Below are 18949 nucleotides of genomic sequence, written 5' to 3'. Positions count from 1 at the left end.
ATAGTTTTTTCACTGAGTTTCATAGTCTTTAGTTGCACAGTGTTCAGTCTTCTTTGCTTTCTTAGTTTCACGTTTTGCCTGCAACCAGCTAAATAAAGCTCGCCTTTTGTTGAAGCCCCGTCACGTCTCCTGTAACACCTCTCTCTCTGCATCTGGGTCCTGAAATCTAAACACTCCGGCGCACCCTGCCGTAACACTAAATTTTGAAATTTTAAAATGAGTGAATGTAGGTGACAAAGGCATGATGATAAATTAAGGGTATGGCACATCCTTGGGACGTTTGTGGAAGTTGTACTGTAAGCCAGCGGTCTTCGAGTATAACAGTTGTAACCATGCTTACTGTATTTATTACTGTAAGTATTTCAGAGAACAGGGAAACGTATCAGAGTAACTCAAATAAATTACATTATAGTCAGCAGTAGGAAAATTGAGCCACTGCATTAAAGATGCTGATAGGTGCTGATATGAAGGAGTAAACAGCAGAATGACCTCCTGTGTCACCTTTGTTCTACAGAATAATTCTAATAGCGTGAGACGCTCTTTGTGACAATGAGTAATGACTCATGTGATCTTTACACATTATAAAAACAAGGAAATGTTCACCTCTTGCTTCTCATATATTCTCTACAGGTGTTTCCAAGTAAGAATTTATATACTGCGTCTTGCAAACAGTTTCCCAGCAATGTAACTTTGCTTCCTTGTCTCCTGATTGGCGCAATAAACTTCCAAATGATTTCTTTAGATAACCTTTTATCTCCCAAGGAAGCCAGTGACCGAGTTATTGTAGCTTTTGCATTTTCAAATCAGTGTGAACTTTTATTTTATTTTATTTTGACATTTAGTTTCAATCTCAGTTTCATTTCCATTAGTCTCCAGTGCAGGTTTCAGGGTTTGAAAATGTTTAGTTTTAGTTTAGATTCTATTCATTTGCTAATTTTAGTCTTTTTAAGTGTTATAGGACGGAGAGCAGATGTCAGAGACGAGACGATGAGAATGATGATGACAACTATTTCGGACATATAAAATGAAATAAACCAATATACTCACATATAAAATGGTCAATTATATCAGCATTAAATTTAATTTTCTTTTCTTCTTTCTTTAATTTAATTTTTAATTTATTTCATGAGTTTCATGAACTTCAAGGTTTTTGACTTTGAAAACAAAATGTTAGTGTGGTTTCTAAATTCTGGCTTGATACATGATCCCGATTGCTTTTTTTCCCTAAAGTTTACGTGAGAGTTGAAGTAAAGTTTCGTATGTATTACCCCAGACTTCCACACAGTACTCTAAATATGGCAACATAAGATTAGTAAGTGTCACAATAAAACTCTGAACCTTTTGAAATCAGTTGACCCGCAGTGTTGTAGTCATCCACAGTAAAGATGTTTATGTTCATAAAGATGTTTATGAAATCCTTGTCAGGCCTGTGAAGGGCCATATAATCCTAATCTTTGCTCTTAGATTACCTTCACTGTGGCTTACTTGTGCTTCTTAGAGACTGGGAGGATGATTTTTTAGTTGACTCTACTATGCAATCAGCTTCCACTCTGGGCTCAGGACACGAACACTATCTCTATTTTAAGGATTAGAGTTTAAATTTTCTTTTTTTTTGTTAAACCTTACAGTTCCAGGATCCAGTGACCCTGAACCTTGCCTTAGGCGTGCTGCAGTAGTCTCAGGCTGTTGCACTAATTTCCCAACAATGCACTGAGCATTTTCTCTCTGATGCCCTCTCTTGACTCCCTGTGTGGTTATGTGCCACTTTTGTGTGTCACTAACTTTTGTCTCTCTGCTCTCCTTTTCTTTCTTGAGACTAACCCACCAACTGATGTATTTGAATAACCCTGAGCCTGCTTCTCCTGGAAGTTTTCTCCTGTTAAAAAGGAGTTCTTTCTAAATGTTATAAATAAACATTTAAAAAATGAGTTCTTCCTTCTCAGCTCTGCCAAATGGTAAATGGTCTGACAGTTGGGGTTGTCCCCCTAAAATTACAGTCTTTACCTTAAAACAAAAAGCACCTCAGGACAACTGTTGTTATGAACTGCTTTGAAATAAAATTGACCCAGAGGCACAAAATCCATATTACTTCAAAGACCATGTCTTCCTCATTAGTGCTGCTCAGAAACTCTTAAGGCCTTTCACCTCAGCTGCTCCAGTGAAGCTTCTCAGTGTCTGTCAGATCAGATGCATCAAGCTGGACAATAGTTTCAATTTGTGAAACTGTGTGCAAGGTGAAGAACAGCAATCATTAGACCCAGTCATGCTTCAGAGCCTTGGTGAAATATTCTTGACTGTTATGCACCAGCAGAGAGGTTTAGCTAAACAACACACACAGTTACAGTAAATCCTCTGTGTTTTCCTACCACCTGTGCCAGCCAAGTAAAACATTTACCAGTGCAAAATGCATTTAAGTGTTTTTGTGTTCACGTCAGCTTGTATCTCGTGCTTAAAGTTAAACTAGAACTTTATGATACCCGTGCATCCACCCATCTGATCTTAAGTGTGTTTTATAAGCAATAAATAAATGCAATCCACTGTTTAGTGCAGTGAGGCTTGTTTGGCTTACCGCTCAACCAGCAAATCCATTTTAGGAGTTTTGGTTATTGAAATGAATGTTTAGTCCAAAAGCTTGCAGAAGGAGCCAAAAGCAGCACAAAACCCTCCAGATTTTTAATGTAAAATGTTTGTTTATTTCTCAAAGTTATACAGATACAATAAAGCAAGAAATCAACAATATAAACCGGCCGTACACTTCAGATAAAAACACTCACAAGATTCACAATGAATAAAAATGATTTGACAAATTATAGGTACATTATTTCTCACAAGATATACCCTTATTGATTCTACAATGATGTTTATGATTGGATTAAAATGTATCAGGTTGTATCCTTCAAGTAATTCAAGTAATTAAAATAAAAACTAGAGTCTACCAAAATGGCTCTACCACTCTCTATTCTTAACACATAAACATGGCTAGTTTTGTTCTTTCTGTAAATAAGTTAGAAGTTTTCATAGTGATGTATAAAATGGGCCTGATCCCTCTTGTTCATCTGCTGGCAAGCTTTCTCCACATTTTTGGTCAGTCCTGGAGGACCACAGCTGAACACTCCAATTTTACCCACCTAAAGAAAATGATACAAATTCAGACGTTAGAATAATCCACTCATGTCCTCCGTCGGGTAAATAAGGACGGATGAAGGCCTGACCTCTGGATGAACCTCCTGCAGGGAGCTAAAAAAGGAGACGAAGGGCGGGCGGCCAAAGTGGGTGACGGACCTGAGGCCGGTGAAGAGGCTGCGGTTCCACACTTTTTGAAAATGGCGCTCACACACGTACTGCACACACAAAGATGGGGAAATTCATTAGTGAGTACAGTACTCATGTGAATCCTGACAAGAGTTATCACTTCATTTGCTTCAAAAGTGTCGTTAGACTGCATTTCAGGGCAGCTGGGATTCAGTCTCAGCAGCCTTCCTGTGTCTCATTCTAGTGGAGCTTTCAATTACAGGTTCATTGTAGCTTGTTGTTTTTGTTTTCTACACTGATTGCAGCGGTCCTGTAGTATCCTGCTGTTTAAGACACTCACCAAACTCTGAAAACTAAGCAAGATGTCAGTCTTACATGTTTACAGAAACATACACCAGGTTCAGGGATACTACTCCCTTTATGTTTCTGTTTGGCTGTTAATCTTGTTTTCTTTGGTTCTCTAGTTTTGTGACCCGTGACCATTAAAACACCAAGTCTCTGGTTGTTTAATGTTAGCCCACTTATTAACTTTCCTCACATGGGAAGATTGATAGCGGTTTGGGTAATTACAATAAATTTGCATACTTTTGTACTACGAGTGGGATTCAAACAGATCTATACTCTATGCATGATATCATTTTTCACACTCTAAGAGATGCACCGAGGGCACCGGTATATTGCCTAAGGACACTTTTTGACATGCTAAATGGAGGAGCTTTCTAATTAATGGATGACTCAAAACTTCAGCTAAAAGTCTGGAAACCAGGGAAAACAGCCCGTGAAACTCAGTCATGTGCTCTATTCTATTTGTTCGACCTGTAAAAAGTGGTTTCAAAGGAGCACTTGCTCTGACTGTTCAATAGGAACAAAGCAAATTCTAATCGTGCCCATGAAAGCGATTCTGCTAAGAAATCAGTAAAGGTTTTATCAAAATTAGACAAATAAGATGTAATGTGTTTAATAGCCAGCTTTACAGATGTTTTGCACAGGTTAGCTTCCTTGTTAGAAGGCGAGTGACATGAATCTTGTCATCTAACTCTCATCAAGGCATTTGGTATCCTAAACCAGGTTTGGCCAACTCCAGGCCTCGAGGGCCGGTGTCCTGCAGGTTTTAGATCTCACCCTGGGTCAACACACCTGAATCAAATGATTAGTTCATTAACAGGCCTCTGGAGAACTTCAAGACATGTTGAGGAGGTCATTTAGCCATTTAAATCAGCTGCGATGGATCAAGGACACATCTAAAACCTGCAGGACACCGGCCCTCGAGGCCTAGATTTGAACACCACTGTCCTAAACAATCCCTTTAATACAAATATTGATTTAATTGTTTGATAAAGGTTTAAATACATTTCACTACACTCTCTATTTCATGTGATACTTTGAAATGGTGACTGCAGATCTTACCAGCATGGTCGTGCGGAGGTCGAACTTTTCAGCCACCTGAGTGATATAAGTGTGGACCGACACCAGATCCTGAGTGTCCATTTCTTCCACCTCCCTGATGATGTCTGACACCCACTCAAACTGACGCTGTGTCCGTGTCACCCAGATGAAGTAAACCTGAAAAAGTACAGGACTGTTAGGAGGAGAATTTCAAGATAAAATGTGTTTCTGGTTGTTTCATTCAGGACTCACTTTTTTGCACAAAACCTTGGACTTGACAGAGGACTTGAACACCAGGTCTTTGAGAATTGAAGTGAACGGGGTGACTCCAATCCCTCCTCCCACCAGAACAGACACCTCAAAGTCAATCCACTCCTGATGGCCCTCGCCAAAAGGTCCATCCAAGTACAGCTTAGGGTGAAGTGAAAGATGAATACCAGTGCCATGAAAATAACTGAGATTCAGATGAAACCACATGCAAAAACAACCTACCTTTGGAAAAGCTCCAAGCTCCAGCAGGTTTTCCTCGGTGTAGAGCTCTCTGAGCTGGCTGGTCCACGGCCCCACAGCTCGGATGTGCAGGCTCAACGTCTCTTCGTGAGGAGCTGATGTGAGAGTGAATGGGTGGTACTCATCCGTGCCCAACATCAGACATGCTATGCGAACCCACTGGCCCGAACGGTAAACAAAGCCCTGTGGCCGCTTGAATTCCAGATGTGTCACACCTGCAGGTAGGATAAGTCATGCACAAACACATTGCATGATTTCAGTGAAGACAATGCAACATTTTCATTAGCAGAGATTGAAATCAGGTCGAGACAGAACAATGAGCCATTTAATAGAGAAAAGCCATGTTTAATCTCCCGAAAGGGTCACCTGATGGCAGCAGCTCAGCTCTGATAACCGGGATCTCCACCTTCTTCCTACTCAGGCTGATTAGTTTGTCCAGGAGGAAGAGCAGGCCAGGTGGGATGAGGTAGATGTGGAAACGAGGCTCTTGAAGCAGAGCGAAACTGCCATGAATAACTGTCTGTCAGGACAAAACCAAAGCTGGTATCACACCGCTGTTCAAAACTGTCTCAGTTGTGCGCTTTAAACCCAAATAGTACTTACAAGAATGTACACGGCAACATAGAGGTAATGGGTGATCCAAAATGCACGAAAACTGATGCGACGGAAATAGTGTGAGGCAAAAACGTACATGAATGCGAACGCAAAGAGAAGCAAGACCCCAGTCATTCCTATAAGAAAAGAAAAATGCAGAGCAAGCAAATTAATTATTAAAAAAGTAATACTGCAGCATGTCTGTAATCAACTATTTCATAGCATACCTGGAACAGTTTGAAAGAACCACCAGTACCACTTGGGAGGAAGTTCAGACCTAAAAGGAAAACACGCCAAACATAAACTGGGATAAAATTCCAAAATCTGCAACATCTAAGGTTTCGTTTGAAGTCTTACCCGTTGTTTGATACGACTTTTGGGAAGAGACAAGATAGGATGTTAAGGTCGCTGACGGAGAAGACGTAGATGTTGACCACGTGGCCCAAACTGTGAACAACTGTAATGAAAACAGAAAACAGTGAGCACCACATGAATATTTATATCACCAAACATCAAATCGTGACCATCCTTCCCATAAATACCGACTTGAGAGGATGATGGCACTCATGGCCATAAAGCGATGAAAGTCAATGGCAGCGTCAAAGGGGATGTATCGATTCAGGAAGGTCTCTCGGCAGAGCGTGATGAGGTTGCGACACACGGTGAGAAGCATGTAAGGAAACAGAAAGGAGATGGCAGCGGCTGAACCACGGGACACGATGATACCCACCATGGATGTCTCGGGGACACCTGTAGATACAGACTGCAAGCCATAGTCTGCGCACAGTAATTGTATTCAGATTAGATGGGGGGGAAATGAACATGCTACGGGGCTGTGATGCAGTGGGGACACACAAGGAAGATTTCCACTCACAGTAACATCTTTCAAGTGCAACACCAGCTGTGATGCCGTACACGATGATGAAGCACACAATGTGACGCCGATAATTCTCAACGAAACGTTTGAACTGCTGGATTTTCTGCTGGACCGGGTTCTTTATGTACTTCTCGCGCTTTGGCTTCACATAGACATTTGGAGTATGGACGTTTAACCTGAAAACAGTTGAACCTGTTACATTTTGTTTCCCAATCTAAGTGTTAAAACAGATGCAAAAAGAAAACAGAAAACATGCAAACACCACAGAAAAAGGTCCCACCCAGCTGGTGGAACGTTTCCTGCTGTGAGGCAACACTGCTAACTGCTGCCCCACCTAGAATGTGTGTCATTAATCTAGCACACTTAAGTAGGTGGGTTAATCTAACTTCAAAGTGTTGCAGCATCATAAAAAGCACCAATTTGTTTTTATATTTTTACAACCAACACACAGTTACATTGTCAGGCATTGTGTTTACTTGTGGATTTGAAAGGTGATTCAGGTGTGCAGCAGGGCACACCTCAGTGATGTATAAGACTAACACTACACAAGCAAGGATTCAACTGGCAGCTCGGGCTGTCCCTTCCTCACTTTCTTTCTTTCTTTCTTTCTTTCTTTCTTTCTTTCTTTCTTTCTTTCTTTCTTTCTTTCTTTCTTTCTTTCTTTCTTTCTTTCTTTCTTTCTTTCTTTCTTTCTTTCTTTCTTTCTTTCTTTCTTTCACATGCTTGCTGAGTGGAGTTGAAATGCAAGGAAAGGATCCAAGTGAAGGAAGCCAGGAGACTTGTTAGCATAGTGACAAGCAGCCGATGTCTCTCTTTAAAATTTTTCACGTCTTACTTTGAAGACTACTTTTCTTGTGTGCCTTCTTTTGTTTTCACTTCCCGTCTTTGTCTGTGTGTACTTATTCTGTGTGTCCATCAGTCCTTCAATGTGATTGGGCCTTGTCTTTGTCACTCACAGCATCTTCTGCAACTTAGGCTTACGCCTTTTTTTAAGTTTTGCCCCATTTTCCTTTAGTTTGTTTTCTACTTGTTTACTTTGATTGTTGAACTTCATCAGCCTAATTAAGGCTCACCTTTGGTTTTGCATTTAGGTTGTCTTGTAAATACACTTCACACACCAAGTATGGTTTTATTTAAAGCTGTGGTAGACTTTTGTCTTTCTCGGTATTCATAATTTTCATTCTTTAAAGAACTTAAAGAAACCATACCTTTTCCGTTTGCGTATCTCTGGTCCGTCTGTCTTGTGACTGCTAAAAAAAAGCAAAACAATATTGAACATCATAGAAATACAAGCTGGATAAAAGAAAGAAATAATCCTGGATTTTTGTCTTAAGTATTGCAAACATTTTTGATGTGAATGAGTTATGGCATCCAGTTTTCTCACCTGTTTGCCGGACAAATGAAGGACACTCTCTGGTCTCGACTCAGCTTCTTCTTCCCCTGTTTCTCCATCCCTGTGCACATGCCAGACACACAACTGCATCAGACAAGGTCAGAAAAATGAGGATGCTCTTAAACAAAACTTTCTCCAACCTTTGACATTGAGCTGAGCAAACTGCAGCTCCTTCTCGTGATCCCGCAGCAGAAAATGAAAGTCCTCCCACGAGATTTTCTCCTTGTCATCAAAGCCCGCGGCCTGCATCATGGCCTTGATGCCGTCCTCTGCCTGACTCTTTGAAAGAGCACCGTTGGAGATTTCTATGAAAGACCTGCAATTCATCAAAAGGTTGAAAATGACAAATAAAACACACAGAATAAATGTGGTGCACTCGTAAAAAAAGGGAAAGACCAAACCTGAGCATCCTGGCAAATTCTTCTTTTGATAAGAAACCAGTTTCGCCAATGTCGTTCATAGAAAACATGAGTTTGGACTTTTCCTCTGGAGACCCTGAACACATACACATATCATCAGACATCAGAATTTAAATGTCTATCAATCAAAACAAAAAAATTTAAAGGAAGTCTTTTCAAAGTACAGCATCAGGTCAGTTAAACTTCTGGGATATTGATCTGGTCAGTTAAGTAGCAGAGGGGCTTGTTAATCAGTTTCAGTTTCTTTGGAGTTAACAGGTGCACCAGAGAGGCAGCAATGAAACAACCCCCAAAACAGGAATGATTTAGGTGGTTGTTTTCGGACTTTTTATTCACAACCTTTGCATTTGGCTATAGTCAGTGTAACTACTGGTAGCACAAGGCGATACCTGAACCCTACAGAGGTTGCACATGTAGTTCAGCTCCTCCAGGATGACATATGTGCCATTACTAGAAAGTTTACTACTTCACCCAGCACAGTCTCAAGACAATGGAGGAGATTCCAGGAAACGGGCAGAAAGCTGGACAGGGCCGTAGAAGTTTCTTAACCCATCAGCGGGATCAGTATCTGCTCCTTTGTGCAAAAAGGAGCTGGATGAGCGCTGCCAGAGCAAGAAAATGACAACCAGCAGGCCAGTGGTGTGAACGTCCCTGTCCAAACAATCACATATAGACTTTATGAGGGTGGTCTGAGGGCCCAACATCCTCACAGGCTCCCGTGTTCACTTCCTGGCAGTGGAGCCCGATTGTCAGTTAGCATAGAATACCAGAAGTGGCAGGTCCACCTCTGCTGGCCTGTGCACACATTAACTGGCTGAGCTAAATCCAGTAGAACACTTCTGGGACACCAGTTTGCACCTCAAACTGTCCAGGAGCTCAGTGATGCCTTGGTCAATCTGGAAGGAGATCCCCCAGGATCTCTTGAATTCAGCCCTCTGTATGTTGATCATTATGCAATGTGGCATCCTATCATTCCTAAATGAGATGTGCTGCTTTATTTTTTGGAGCAGTGTACCTACAGTGTAACTGCTTTCATGTGTGTGACTGATGTTCTTCATTTTTACTTGAAGTTGGACTGTTTTTCATGATGCTTTAAATACTGTTCCAGCATTTTTTTAAATTCTGGAAACCCATTCTTGTTTGTTGTTTTGGAGTTTGTTTGTTTTTTAATTACTATTGAAAGAATTTAAATTGCAGATGCACTTTTAGAGCCGTGGCTAAAAGGCAGAGCATACTTTGAAGTCACTAGTTTTACCTTTCATAAAGATAACAATAACATCCAGAAACTCTTGAAAGGAGAGGTATCCATTGCCATCTTTATCAGCTAGTGTAAACATGGAGTCCACAAATAAGGAATCGGATTTGAGGCCAAGTGCATCAGCAAACTCCAACGCCGTCAGCTCACACTGGAGAACCTCCCTGGCTTTCTTGTGGGATATGCCACTCATGTCTCCGGCGTCACACTTCTCTATTTCCAAGACCTGTGAGGGAAGTGTTATTACATGTCACCATAGTGTCATTACTAATATCACAAACGTCAGCAGCATAATGTCATGGCAGGTGAGATCACAATCAAGACCAACAATTAGTTCTGTTGGTTTGTGGTCTGTCTAATTTGACCTTCAACTAGGATTGACGACATTTTGCGGCCAAGCACAAAGCTGCCGCCACAGGTGACAGGAGACAGAATGACATAAACATCCAGAAGGTGACTGTACCTTGGAGAAAGCGTGGCGAATGAAAGTTTCAACAATCTGAGCCCTCTGCTGTCTGGTCAAAGCCTCCTTCAGCAGTCCCTTCTCCCTCATCTCTCTGACTCTAACCTCCGGCCTGACGTCTGTCACCTCTGGGCGCAGTTGCCTGACAAATTCCATACGTTTGCCCTCTTCATCAAAAAACAGCACCTGTGTAAAACATTATTTAAAAAGGAAGAGGGTGATAAAAGCAATGGGTTTTAGTGATGCATGCATGCATCTAGGACCAGATGAGGTGGAAAAAAAGGGGGGGCATCACTTTGTCAGCGAGAACGTTGGTGCCTGCACCAGATGCTGCAGAGGCATTTCTGGGTTTTTGGTAATCTGATTACAACTGTATCCATAGTTTAAAACCATCTTATCCCAGTACTCACCAGGTCATACTCTTTTGGCACTTTGAGCAGCAGAGCCTTCTGCTGACAGTCGTTGGAGAGAACGACATCTAGGTAGTCCTGATTGCGCAGATTGATGCAGCGGTGAGCAGTTCCAGATCTGTCACAGACCTGCAGCCTCCGCTTCTCATCGATCTCCACGCTGACGGGCTGCAACTGTTTTTTATGACCCTGCCACTCGTATGCTAGAGAACATAAGCAGAATGAGATGAAGGTTGTGATAGCTTTCTGGATAAAATATGGAGGAGTCTAAAAGAACATGAGCAGAGAAAAACTAAAAACTTCTTTAACCATCTCCAGCTTTTCTTGTTTCTAGTAGGTTTAAGGTCAACTATATCCTTAGATTCATTAGTATTATTAGATGACATATTTTTACAGTTATATTCACACAACTGGCTCATTTTTTAATGAGACATAAATCATAGCTGATGACATAAACTGACATTGATCTAACCCAACAATGGACACAGCAAATAAATAACGTTTGAAGCTTTTCCTTTTAAATCTTATTTTGATTTCATACCACTGAGTCCCACAGCCGGCTCATCTGTTCTGTCACCAGCTTTCCTTCTTCTTTGGAACTTCCTGTAGCGATACTTTCTTAGATACGCCACCGTAGAGGCCACCAGAAAACTCACTGTAAAGGAAAACAATCAAATGCTTCACATTCAAATCAGAGTTTTTGCCAGGCAAGAAGACAGCGAGACCGTGACGATACTTACCAACAGGGAAGAGGAACATGACAATAACAAATATCCCAAAGCCAGCCCTGCTCCCATCAAAGTAATCAAGTTTTGTGGCATTAGTGCAAGAATGGAGCATTGATGCATTTAGCTGTGTGGGTTGAGGGCAGGGGTCACCTAATGACAACAAAGAGAGCTTTTTTTATTTTTAAAGGACATATTTATATATAAAACTGAAACTTTTTGATCATAGACTTAATTTATTTGTACCATCCTTCCAGAAGAACACGTTATTCTGTATATGTGAGGCCTCTGCACTTGTCACCGCAATAAGGACGTCACGATACGTCACACTGCGGATCGCTTGGATCTCTTTATCCGTAAACAAACTGGAACCCCAAGAAAAAAAACACTGAGACGACTAACTCAAATGCAGTGAGTTTTCTGTTCAGAAGTTTGTAAATGTAAAGGATAAAATATTCTCTTTCTACTGTATGAGGAAACTGAAATTACCCATTCTGCTTGTTCTCAAACCAAAAGCGGTCTCCATTTCTTATACGCTCAAACTGATCCAGCACAATAGCGGAGAAAACAGGACCCGGCCCATCAAGAGTTTCCAGCAGTCCTCCAGGGAAGAGCTCCAGCTTTGAGATGTCTCCATCATACAGTTCTGCAATGTCGCGGAGCAACTGTTGCAACAACACATTCGTTTAATTCCCAGAATTAATGCCCAACTTTCTTTACTGTGTGTTTGGTTTTCAGATTTGTACCTGTGGGTTGGTGTGGTTGAGCTCAGGATTAATATCCTCAAATTTGTTTACAGGAGGCAAATCCAGAGCCTTTCTAATCTCAGTGTAACTCCGTAGACCAAAGTCTCTTCCTCGCTGGATGGTCATAGCCACCAGATCTGTCCGGGTGAACCTCAACGGTCCGTACATAAAATCTATCAAAGTATAAATAAAATCAGAGCGCTGCATATTTATTTGTTTATTGGGTAGTGATTAAGAAAGATTAAAAACCTCTCAAGTCCTCCACAACAATATTATCTTCTCTCTCTGCAATCTGGGAGGCCATTCCCATGAGGAGGTCATCTACATCCTGGCTTTTCTTCATATTAACTTCCTGGGAAAAAATGAATGATAGAAACATTTTAAAATCTAGGAATGGGAAGTGCATAGTATAGTAGTTCATGCTTTAAATTCTGTCACATGCACAATACTGTACACAGAAAAAAATGCCTCTCTATGCTCTTCTTTTCTCTCCCCTCTTTCCATCACCCTTTAACCAGTCATGGTGAAACTCAGAGGCTCGGGTTGGTTTTTGTTCTTGGACCAAGATAAACTGATAACTGATTAAACTGACATCATAAGAAACTGAAGGTTGACATCCAATAAATAGTTAATTGATAACACATTTTCCTTTCTTTTCCTTTTTGTTTGGGGTGTTGAACTATTTCATTTCTTTCTGGTTTTCACATTCATTTCGGTTGTCTAAATTATTTTTGTGGTATATTTGAGTTGTTTATTTTACTTGAAAGTATTCCTACTTTAACAAAAAGCCAAATGGAACTGAACAAGACATTTAGATAAAGCAAATTTTCTGGTTCATAAATCTTTGGTCCTGTGTGTTGTGTGGGTTGGAGGTCTTAATTTACTCCTACAGAGTTTGCTGCTGCCAGTCTCCTTCCCAATCCTAGTAGATCAGTGAGCGTGAATCTGAGTGAATCTGTGATAATTCTAAACTGGAAAGCTCTAGGTCTAAGATTCTTGATACAAGCCCTAGATTCAGATATTGTAGATGTTATACTTGGTGCCAGCAGTGTAAATCACTTTATTAAGATAGAGGGACACACGTCACATTCAGGTTACAATGGCAAAAGCCAAAATGGAGTTCTTCTTCCACACTGTCACCAAGTGCTTCCTCACGCTGTTTGATTACTGGGGTTCTATCACTAATACTGTACACTATTTATCTTTTCAAATCACCTTGATAAAACTCTTACAGTGAACTGGCAGCATTTACATAAAACTGAACTGATTAAATATCTTTTCAGTCATCCTTGGGATTTGTCTCTTTCTGTGTTTCCACTAAAAAAAATAAACAACTACTTTGATCCTGCTCTCACTAAAAATCTTTTATACAAATAAGAACATCAAAATGAAAGCTGGTGGTGAAGCGTGTGGTGCACTATAGCAAACTTAATAAAATGCAGCAGTCTAAACAAAACATACCTGACGTTTCCAAAAGCTGTTACAAAGGCGCATTGCTGGCGATGTGCTCCCATCGATGTTGATAATTTCCCGAAAATGGCAGGTTCTGTTTCTGTAGGAAAACAAAGCGACAACGCACAGTTATTCTCACAGCATCTAGATGTAGGGTTTTACATGCTGTCTAACAATATTAACAGCAGGATACTGAGCTTTTATTATTTCTCTCCAAAGGAAATATGGGAAGCAGTGGTATGTTTCTTTAAACTTCAGAGGTGTGTTCCCCATTCCCCCTGTTCCCAGTGGTCCCAGGAAATAAAGAATCATTACCTCATGTAAACACCAGGTGGAGCCATAGTGATACCAAACCGTATGGCAGCAGCCTGAAACTCAGGTGAGATCCCTGGATCAACAAACTTCTGGTAACCTGCATACATGTAAGTCAGAACATAATAAAAACAAAGTGAAAAAAAGAGTGACAGCAACAACAACAGAGTGAGAATTACTCCTCAAGCATGCAAACTTCTACCGCAGTGAGCCAACAAACGCAGTGAATAGAAGAAACAGTGAAAAAGCGACTGAGGTGATGGGATCATCTGACCATTATCTTCTAACTTTCTTCAGCCGTGGCTGCTTATTCAGCACAAGAAGAAGACTCGGGTTAATGCTTTGCTGACGGCACACACTTTTTGTCAAACTCCACCACCGATGGCTCACCTCACCACGGCTTGTGGTCACCGGTGCATGACCTGTTCTTCCCTGCTTCTACATGCACATGCACTCTGGCTGATTCTTACCTGGGTAGGGAGGAAGCTTTTTGCCATTAAGGTACGCAGGCAGCCATTCATAGAGAGCTATATTCTGTGTGGAAACAAGGCAGGAAAAACATCAGTTTTTTATATTTAAACTGTGTATGAACCAGGCATAACGCAGTAGATTGATGTGATGATGAATCCAGTAGCTTACATTTTAAAAATAATTAATTGCGGGTGAATGATCTATTGTTCTAAAAACAACTAAAAACATCAAGACATGGTCACTGCGGTTCATGACAGCTTGCGCAGGGAGCAGAAGTGCTAATCAAATGAGTGAGGGATGATGCATTCGCCTTTAACGACCACCTAGCATTGATGCAACCTTCTTCTCTCAAGAGTGCAAATTAAATCAGCATCTGTGCAGCGAGAGGATTACGTGGAGACTTTTCCATCTACCTGGAATGTGGCCACAACGGTCTTCCTGGCGTTTTGAAACAGCTCCTCGTCTGACCACTCTGGGTGATTGTTGTGGAGTTTAGAGGCGATATGATTGTGGTACCGAAACCAGATAATCCCCTCTGCTGCTGTGAACACGTTCTCGTTAGCCCAGGCATTTCCCAACTCTGGGCAGAAAAGAAGATAGAAAATCTAGCAAATTCTCCTCTGCCATCATTTCATTTTGCATTATTATCGCAACACAATATACAGAAATTGCCTTTACAGTTAATATTATAAAATAAAAATCAACCGAACGATCATTAATATTTCATGCATCTTTAGCCAAGTGTCCATTTCATTTTGTGTTGATTTTTCAAGATCTCTGACTGCTAATAGAACAATAATTTAGCTACTTGTTTTTAAGGACGTGACAACAAAAGGAGAAGATCCTCCCCAGACAGCCAACAAAAACACTGGTTTCATGACACCTGTATGCCATCTTCTCTGCTATAAAGAAAGGGATTTACTGTGGTTGGCGTGACAGGCCATTTACAAAACAACTACAGAGTCATAACCCACGTCAGTCTGGGCCTCCCTTGACTCACCCTGGCAGACTGTAACACAGACTGAGGGTGAAGAAGTATTTGCATACATTTTTTGGGTGTTTGTTTTCTTGATTGGGTGGATATTACCACATGGCGTACAAAGAGAGTTATGTGATTTGGACTTATATAATGTGCAATCACAATGATTTAGTGATGCTTACAAAACAAAAACATATACACTGTGTGGACAAATGTACTGAGGCACCTGCAGTTTTAACTTAGAGGGGCTGCTCGGCCATGGAAACCCATGGCATGAAGTTCCCAGCTCACCATTCTTGTGCTGATGTTCATGCAGAGAAGGTTTAGACTTCTGCAGTTGTTGAGCCAGCAGAGTGTTGGCAACTTTTCCACACTATCTGCCTCACTTGGCAACTCTGTAACTTTACATGGTCTGCTGTTTTGTGTTGCTATGGTTCCTAAATGCTTGAACTTAGATCTACAGGGAAGAAATTTCACAACCTAATTTGTTGCAATGGTGACATCCTGCTATAGTATCACACTCAAATCCAGTGAGCTCTTCAGAACGACCCAATCTTACACAACTGTCTACAAAGGCTGACTCCATGACTGGTGCTTGATTTTATACACCTGTGGTGATAACAGTGTCATCCTGTCTCCCTCTAACGCAGGGGTGGGCAATCTCAGTCCACGAGGGCCAGTGTCCCTGCAGGTTTTAGATCTCACCCTGGGTCAACACACCTGAATCACATGATTAGTTCGTTACCAGGCCTCTGGAGAACTTCAGGACATGTTGAGGAGCTAATTTAGCCATTTAAATCAGCTGTGTTGGTTCGAGGACACATCTAAAACCTGCAGGGACACCGGCACTCGTGGACTGAGATTGCCCATCCCTGCTCTAACCCCAACTGGCTGTGGCAGATCACTACCCTTCCCTGAGCCTGTTTCTGCTGGTGGTTTCTTCCTGTTAAAAGGGAGTTTTTCCTTCCCACTGTCACCAAGTGCGTTTTTAAAGTGGGTCATTTGAGTATTGGGATTTTCTCTCTATCATTCTAGGGTCTTTACCTCACAATATAAAGCACCATGAGATGACTGCTGTTGTGATATGGCACTATATAAATAAAACTGAATTGAATTGAATAAAAACACCTGAATTTAAGAGGTGTGGCCCAATATTTTCCATATAGTGTATGTGGAAAAACCTCAGTATCAGTCTCGATATATAATGACTTCCTCTTACTTTTTTTTAAGGAGAAGAAAATATTCAGATAATAGGCAACTGCATTGTTAAGTTTTGGCACACTAAATGTTATCTCTTGCAAACAAAATTAAGATTTAAAAAATGTAAAATAATACTATTTGTGTGGGCTTCCCAGACTCCATTTATAGAAAATAATTATGTTTTAAAAAAGCTATTCCCTACATGCTATATGTCCTCCTACATGTAAGTATTATAATTACATATGAGGGTTAATTTTGTTCCTTTTTTATATTATTTATATTTAGTGATCTTGTCGAATGGGAAATTAGTGTTTGACACTATCAAAACTTTGTTTTTTCACCATAAAGGCCTTCTGCTACAGCTTCTCTTGTAGAGGGATCAGCAGCGCTCCACATCTGGCGTCCTCCTTTCTTGGGCATGTTCCACTCAGAGCCTGAAGTGAGGAGGCCTCCAGAGAAGCTTCTCCGGGAGTCGGACCAGGAAGTGGAGGGGCCATAAATGGAGCTACCATCTATCCAGGCGGTCACCAAGTTCACCTGTATTGTATAGTGTGCATGTCACATATAAATCAGGAAAAAACTGCCCATACAGCTGTTTGCACAGAGACACATTTACGCTGAAGACCTTAGACGCAACACAATTCTATCTTAACACAATGGTCAAGAAAGAATTGGTACCTGTATGCGAGGGTTACTGGGACTTTGTCCTGACTCTTTGTCCCACGGTCCTCTTTGGAAGAGCAGGAGGACTTTCCCGGAGGCGGTCGGGTCAAAGACAGGGTCACCTTTTGGGACTGGGATGTGCATGAACTCAGGTGGGCAACCAGGAGTTCTTGAGTCAAAAATTTCAAATGTAACATGATAACCTGAAAAAATGGAAAATAACTTCCTTTTACCTGCTTTATACTGTACTACATATATTAGCAGTTGTCAGAGTGAACCAGGCGCTCAGATGACAGTAAAACTTATTAAACGTGTCCAATAAGGGAAAAGCTGAAAGCGTTTTTTGTTGTGTTAACTAAGTACTGTGGAAAGTTCACAGTGATTCAGTGGTCATTAAAATGTGTCCAGAATTTGCACATTTATGATGATTTATGATGATTCATCCGGTGAATCATGTCACACTCCTCTCCCCTAGATAAGTTGCCTTTATCGGTTAAAAGTATCGGTATTGTTATTGGTATAGGCGACACTAGCCATGCATTTAATTGTTATCAATTTCCCAACCCGAAATTGAAGTATCGCACACCACTATCTCAGCAGACATCTTGGTAACGCCTCCGAACTCTTATTTTGAAGGATGATCTAAATTAACATTAATTTCAGAGTCAACAAGACGTAAAACTACACACACTGAAACACCAATCAAATCCGACCTTCATAATGTGTGAAAGGTTTGCTGTATTTGCCCTAAATTACGTTTTTAAAACGTTTCCCCCTTGAAGGTGCACAAGTAAATTTCCAGTCAGGATTCTAGGCGTGCCATGTTTCAGTGTCAGTAATATCTGTGCTTTGTATCCTTCTTTTGCTCAGCGAACCATTTTATTTTACATTATTTATATAGCTTTATATTTACCAAAGAAAAGCGAGAGCACGGTCTGGTTGCGTGTGGAGGGGAGACCCGAGGGCCCCTCCGCCAGCAGCCTACTCAGTCTGCGGGGGTTTGGAAGCAGCGGCTCCTGGACAGGATGGTAGACTCCGTCCGAGTAATGCGCGGGCACGAGGCGCATCAGATGAGTACCTGCGCGAGCACAAGCACAGCGCGGTGATGTAGAGTTTGCAGAGTTCACCGCGGCTGCACACTTGAGCAACTCCTTGACTTACCGACAGCTCCGCGTCGGGGATATCCCAGACTGTTGTACCAGCCGTCAAAGCGAGGAACCTCCCAGGTTATCTCACAGTGCGAACCTGTTCGGTACATGTCGAGCAAATTGGAATTTATTTTACATTAATAAAGTTAAAAGAGTCTGAAAACACGGTCTTTCCTTTCTACTTACGTTCACTAACAGTGAGCACCAAGCCAAACGCAGCACACACACTCCAAACCCATTTACGCAAATCCATTGATGCGAGAGGTGCTCCTCAGCGCAGGATTCGGCCAAGAGGAGTAGTTGAGTACTGAGAAGTGAAGACGGAGTGAAGGTAACTTGTATTTCCTTTTATATCCTCATTAACATGTAATTAAACAAGGCTGCTTTAACAGAAAGAAGAAAATTCCTACAAGTTTAACTCGACTGCGCTCTAGTTTTTCAAACAAACAGCAAAACTTGACAAAAACCTAAACTGCACCGCTTCATCGCGACAGTACCATTTAACGTGTATTTTATGTCTATTTAACTCTAGTCCAAAGAAAATATCATGTGCCTTTTACCTCTTAGTATCTGACTGAAGATGAGGAAGTAGTTGATTCTCACCTACTGCAGAGGTTGAAGTGTTGCGCAGAATAGTTCAGTAGCACAGGTGCTGCGGAGGGATGGTGCAATACTAAAGTTTAAATGTTCTGCA

At 41.2% G+C, this 18949-nt stretch overlaps 1 protein-coding gene across 1 annotated transcript; it reads right to left on the bottom strand.

Annotated features, from left to right (window-relative positions):
• Positions 1-2755: 2755 nt before the first annotated feature.
• Positions 2756-18510, bottom strand: duox (dual oxidase). Its single transcript, XM_026175576.1, has 33 exons — positions 18442-18510; positions 18269-18352; positions 18021-18185; positions 17123-17310; positions 16786-16981; positions 14679-14845; positions 14265-14328; positions 13798-13894; positions 13492-13582; positions 12280-12382; positions 12031-12203; positions 11774-11949; positions 11531-11649; positions 11300-11437; positions 11101-11214; positions 10560-10762; positions 10150-10335; positions 9687-9912; positions 8414-8507; positions 8153-8328; positions 8004-8073; positions 7828-7869; positions 6617-6795; positions 6289-6519; positions 6100-6199; positions 5970-6019; positions 5752-5879; positions 5515-5668; positions 5131-5363; positions 4891-5049; positions 4660-4815; positions 3213-3341; positions 2756-3128 (listed from the first exon to the last, which is right to left on the bottom strand). The coding sequence occupies exons 1-33, from the start codon at positions 18506-18508 to the stop codon at positions 3006-3008; spliced, it is 4581 nt and encodes a 1526-aa protein (XP_026031361.1). The 5' UTR covers positions 18509-18510; the 3' UTR covers positions 2756-3005.
• Between the last annotated feature and the right edge of the window lie 439 nt (positions 18511-18949).

This window comes from Astatotilapia calliptera, chromosome 7 (genome assembly GCF_900246225.1).
Source record: "Astatotilapia calliptera chromosome 7, fAstCal1.2, whole genome shotgun sequence".
In the NCBI taxonomy this organism is placed as follows: Eukaryota; Metazoa; Chordata; class Actinopteri; order Cichliformes; family Cichlidae; genus Astatotilapia; species Astatotilapia calliptera.
This window is presented reverse-complemented; position numbering and strand designations above follow the sequence as displayed.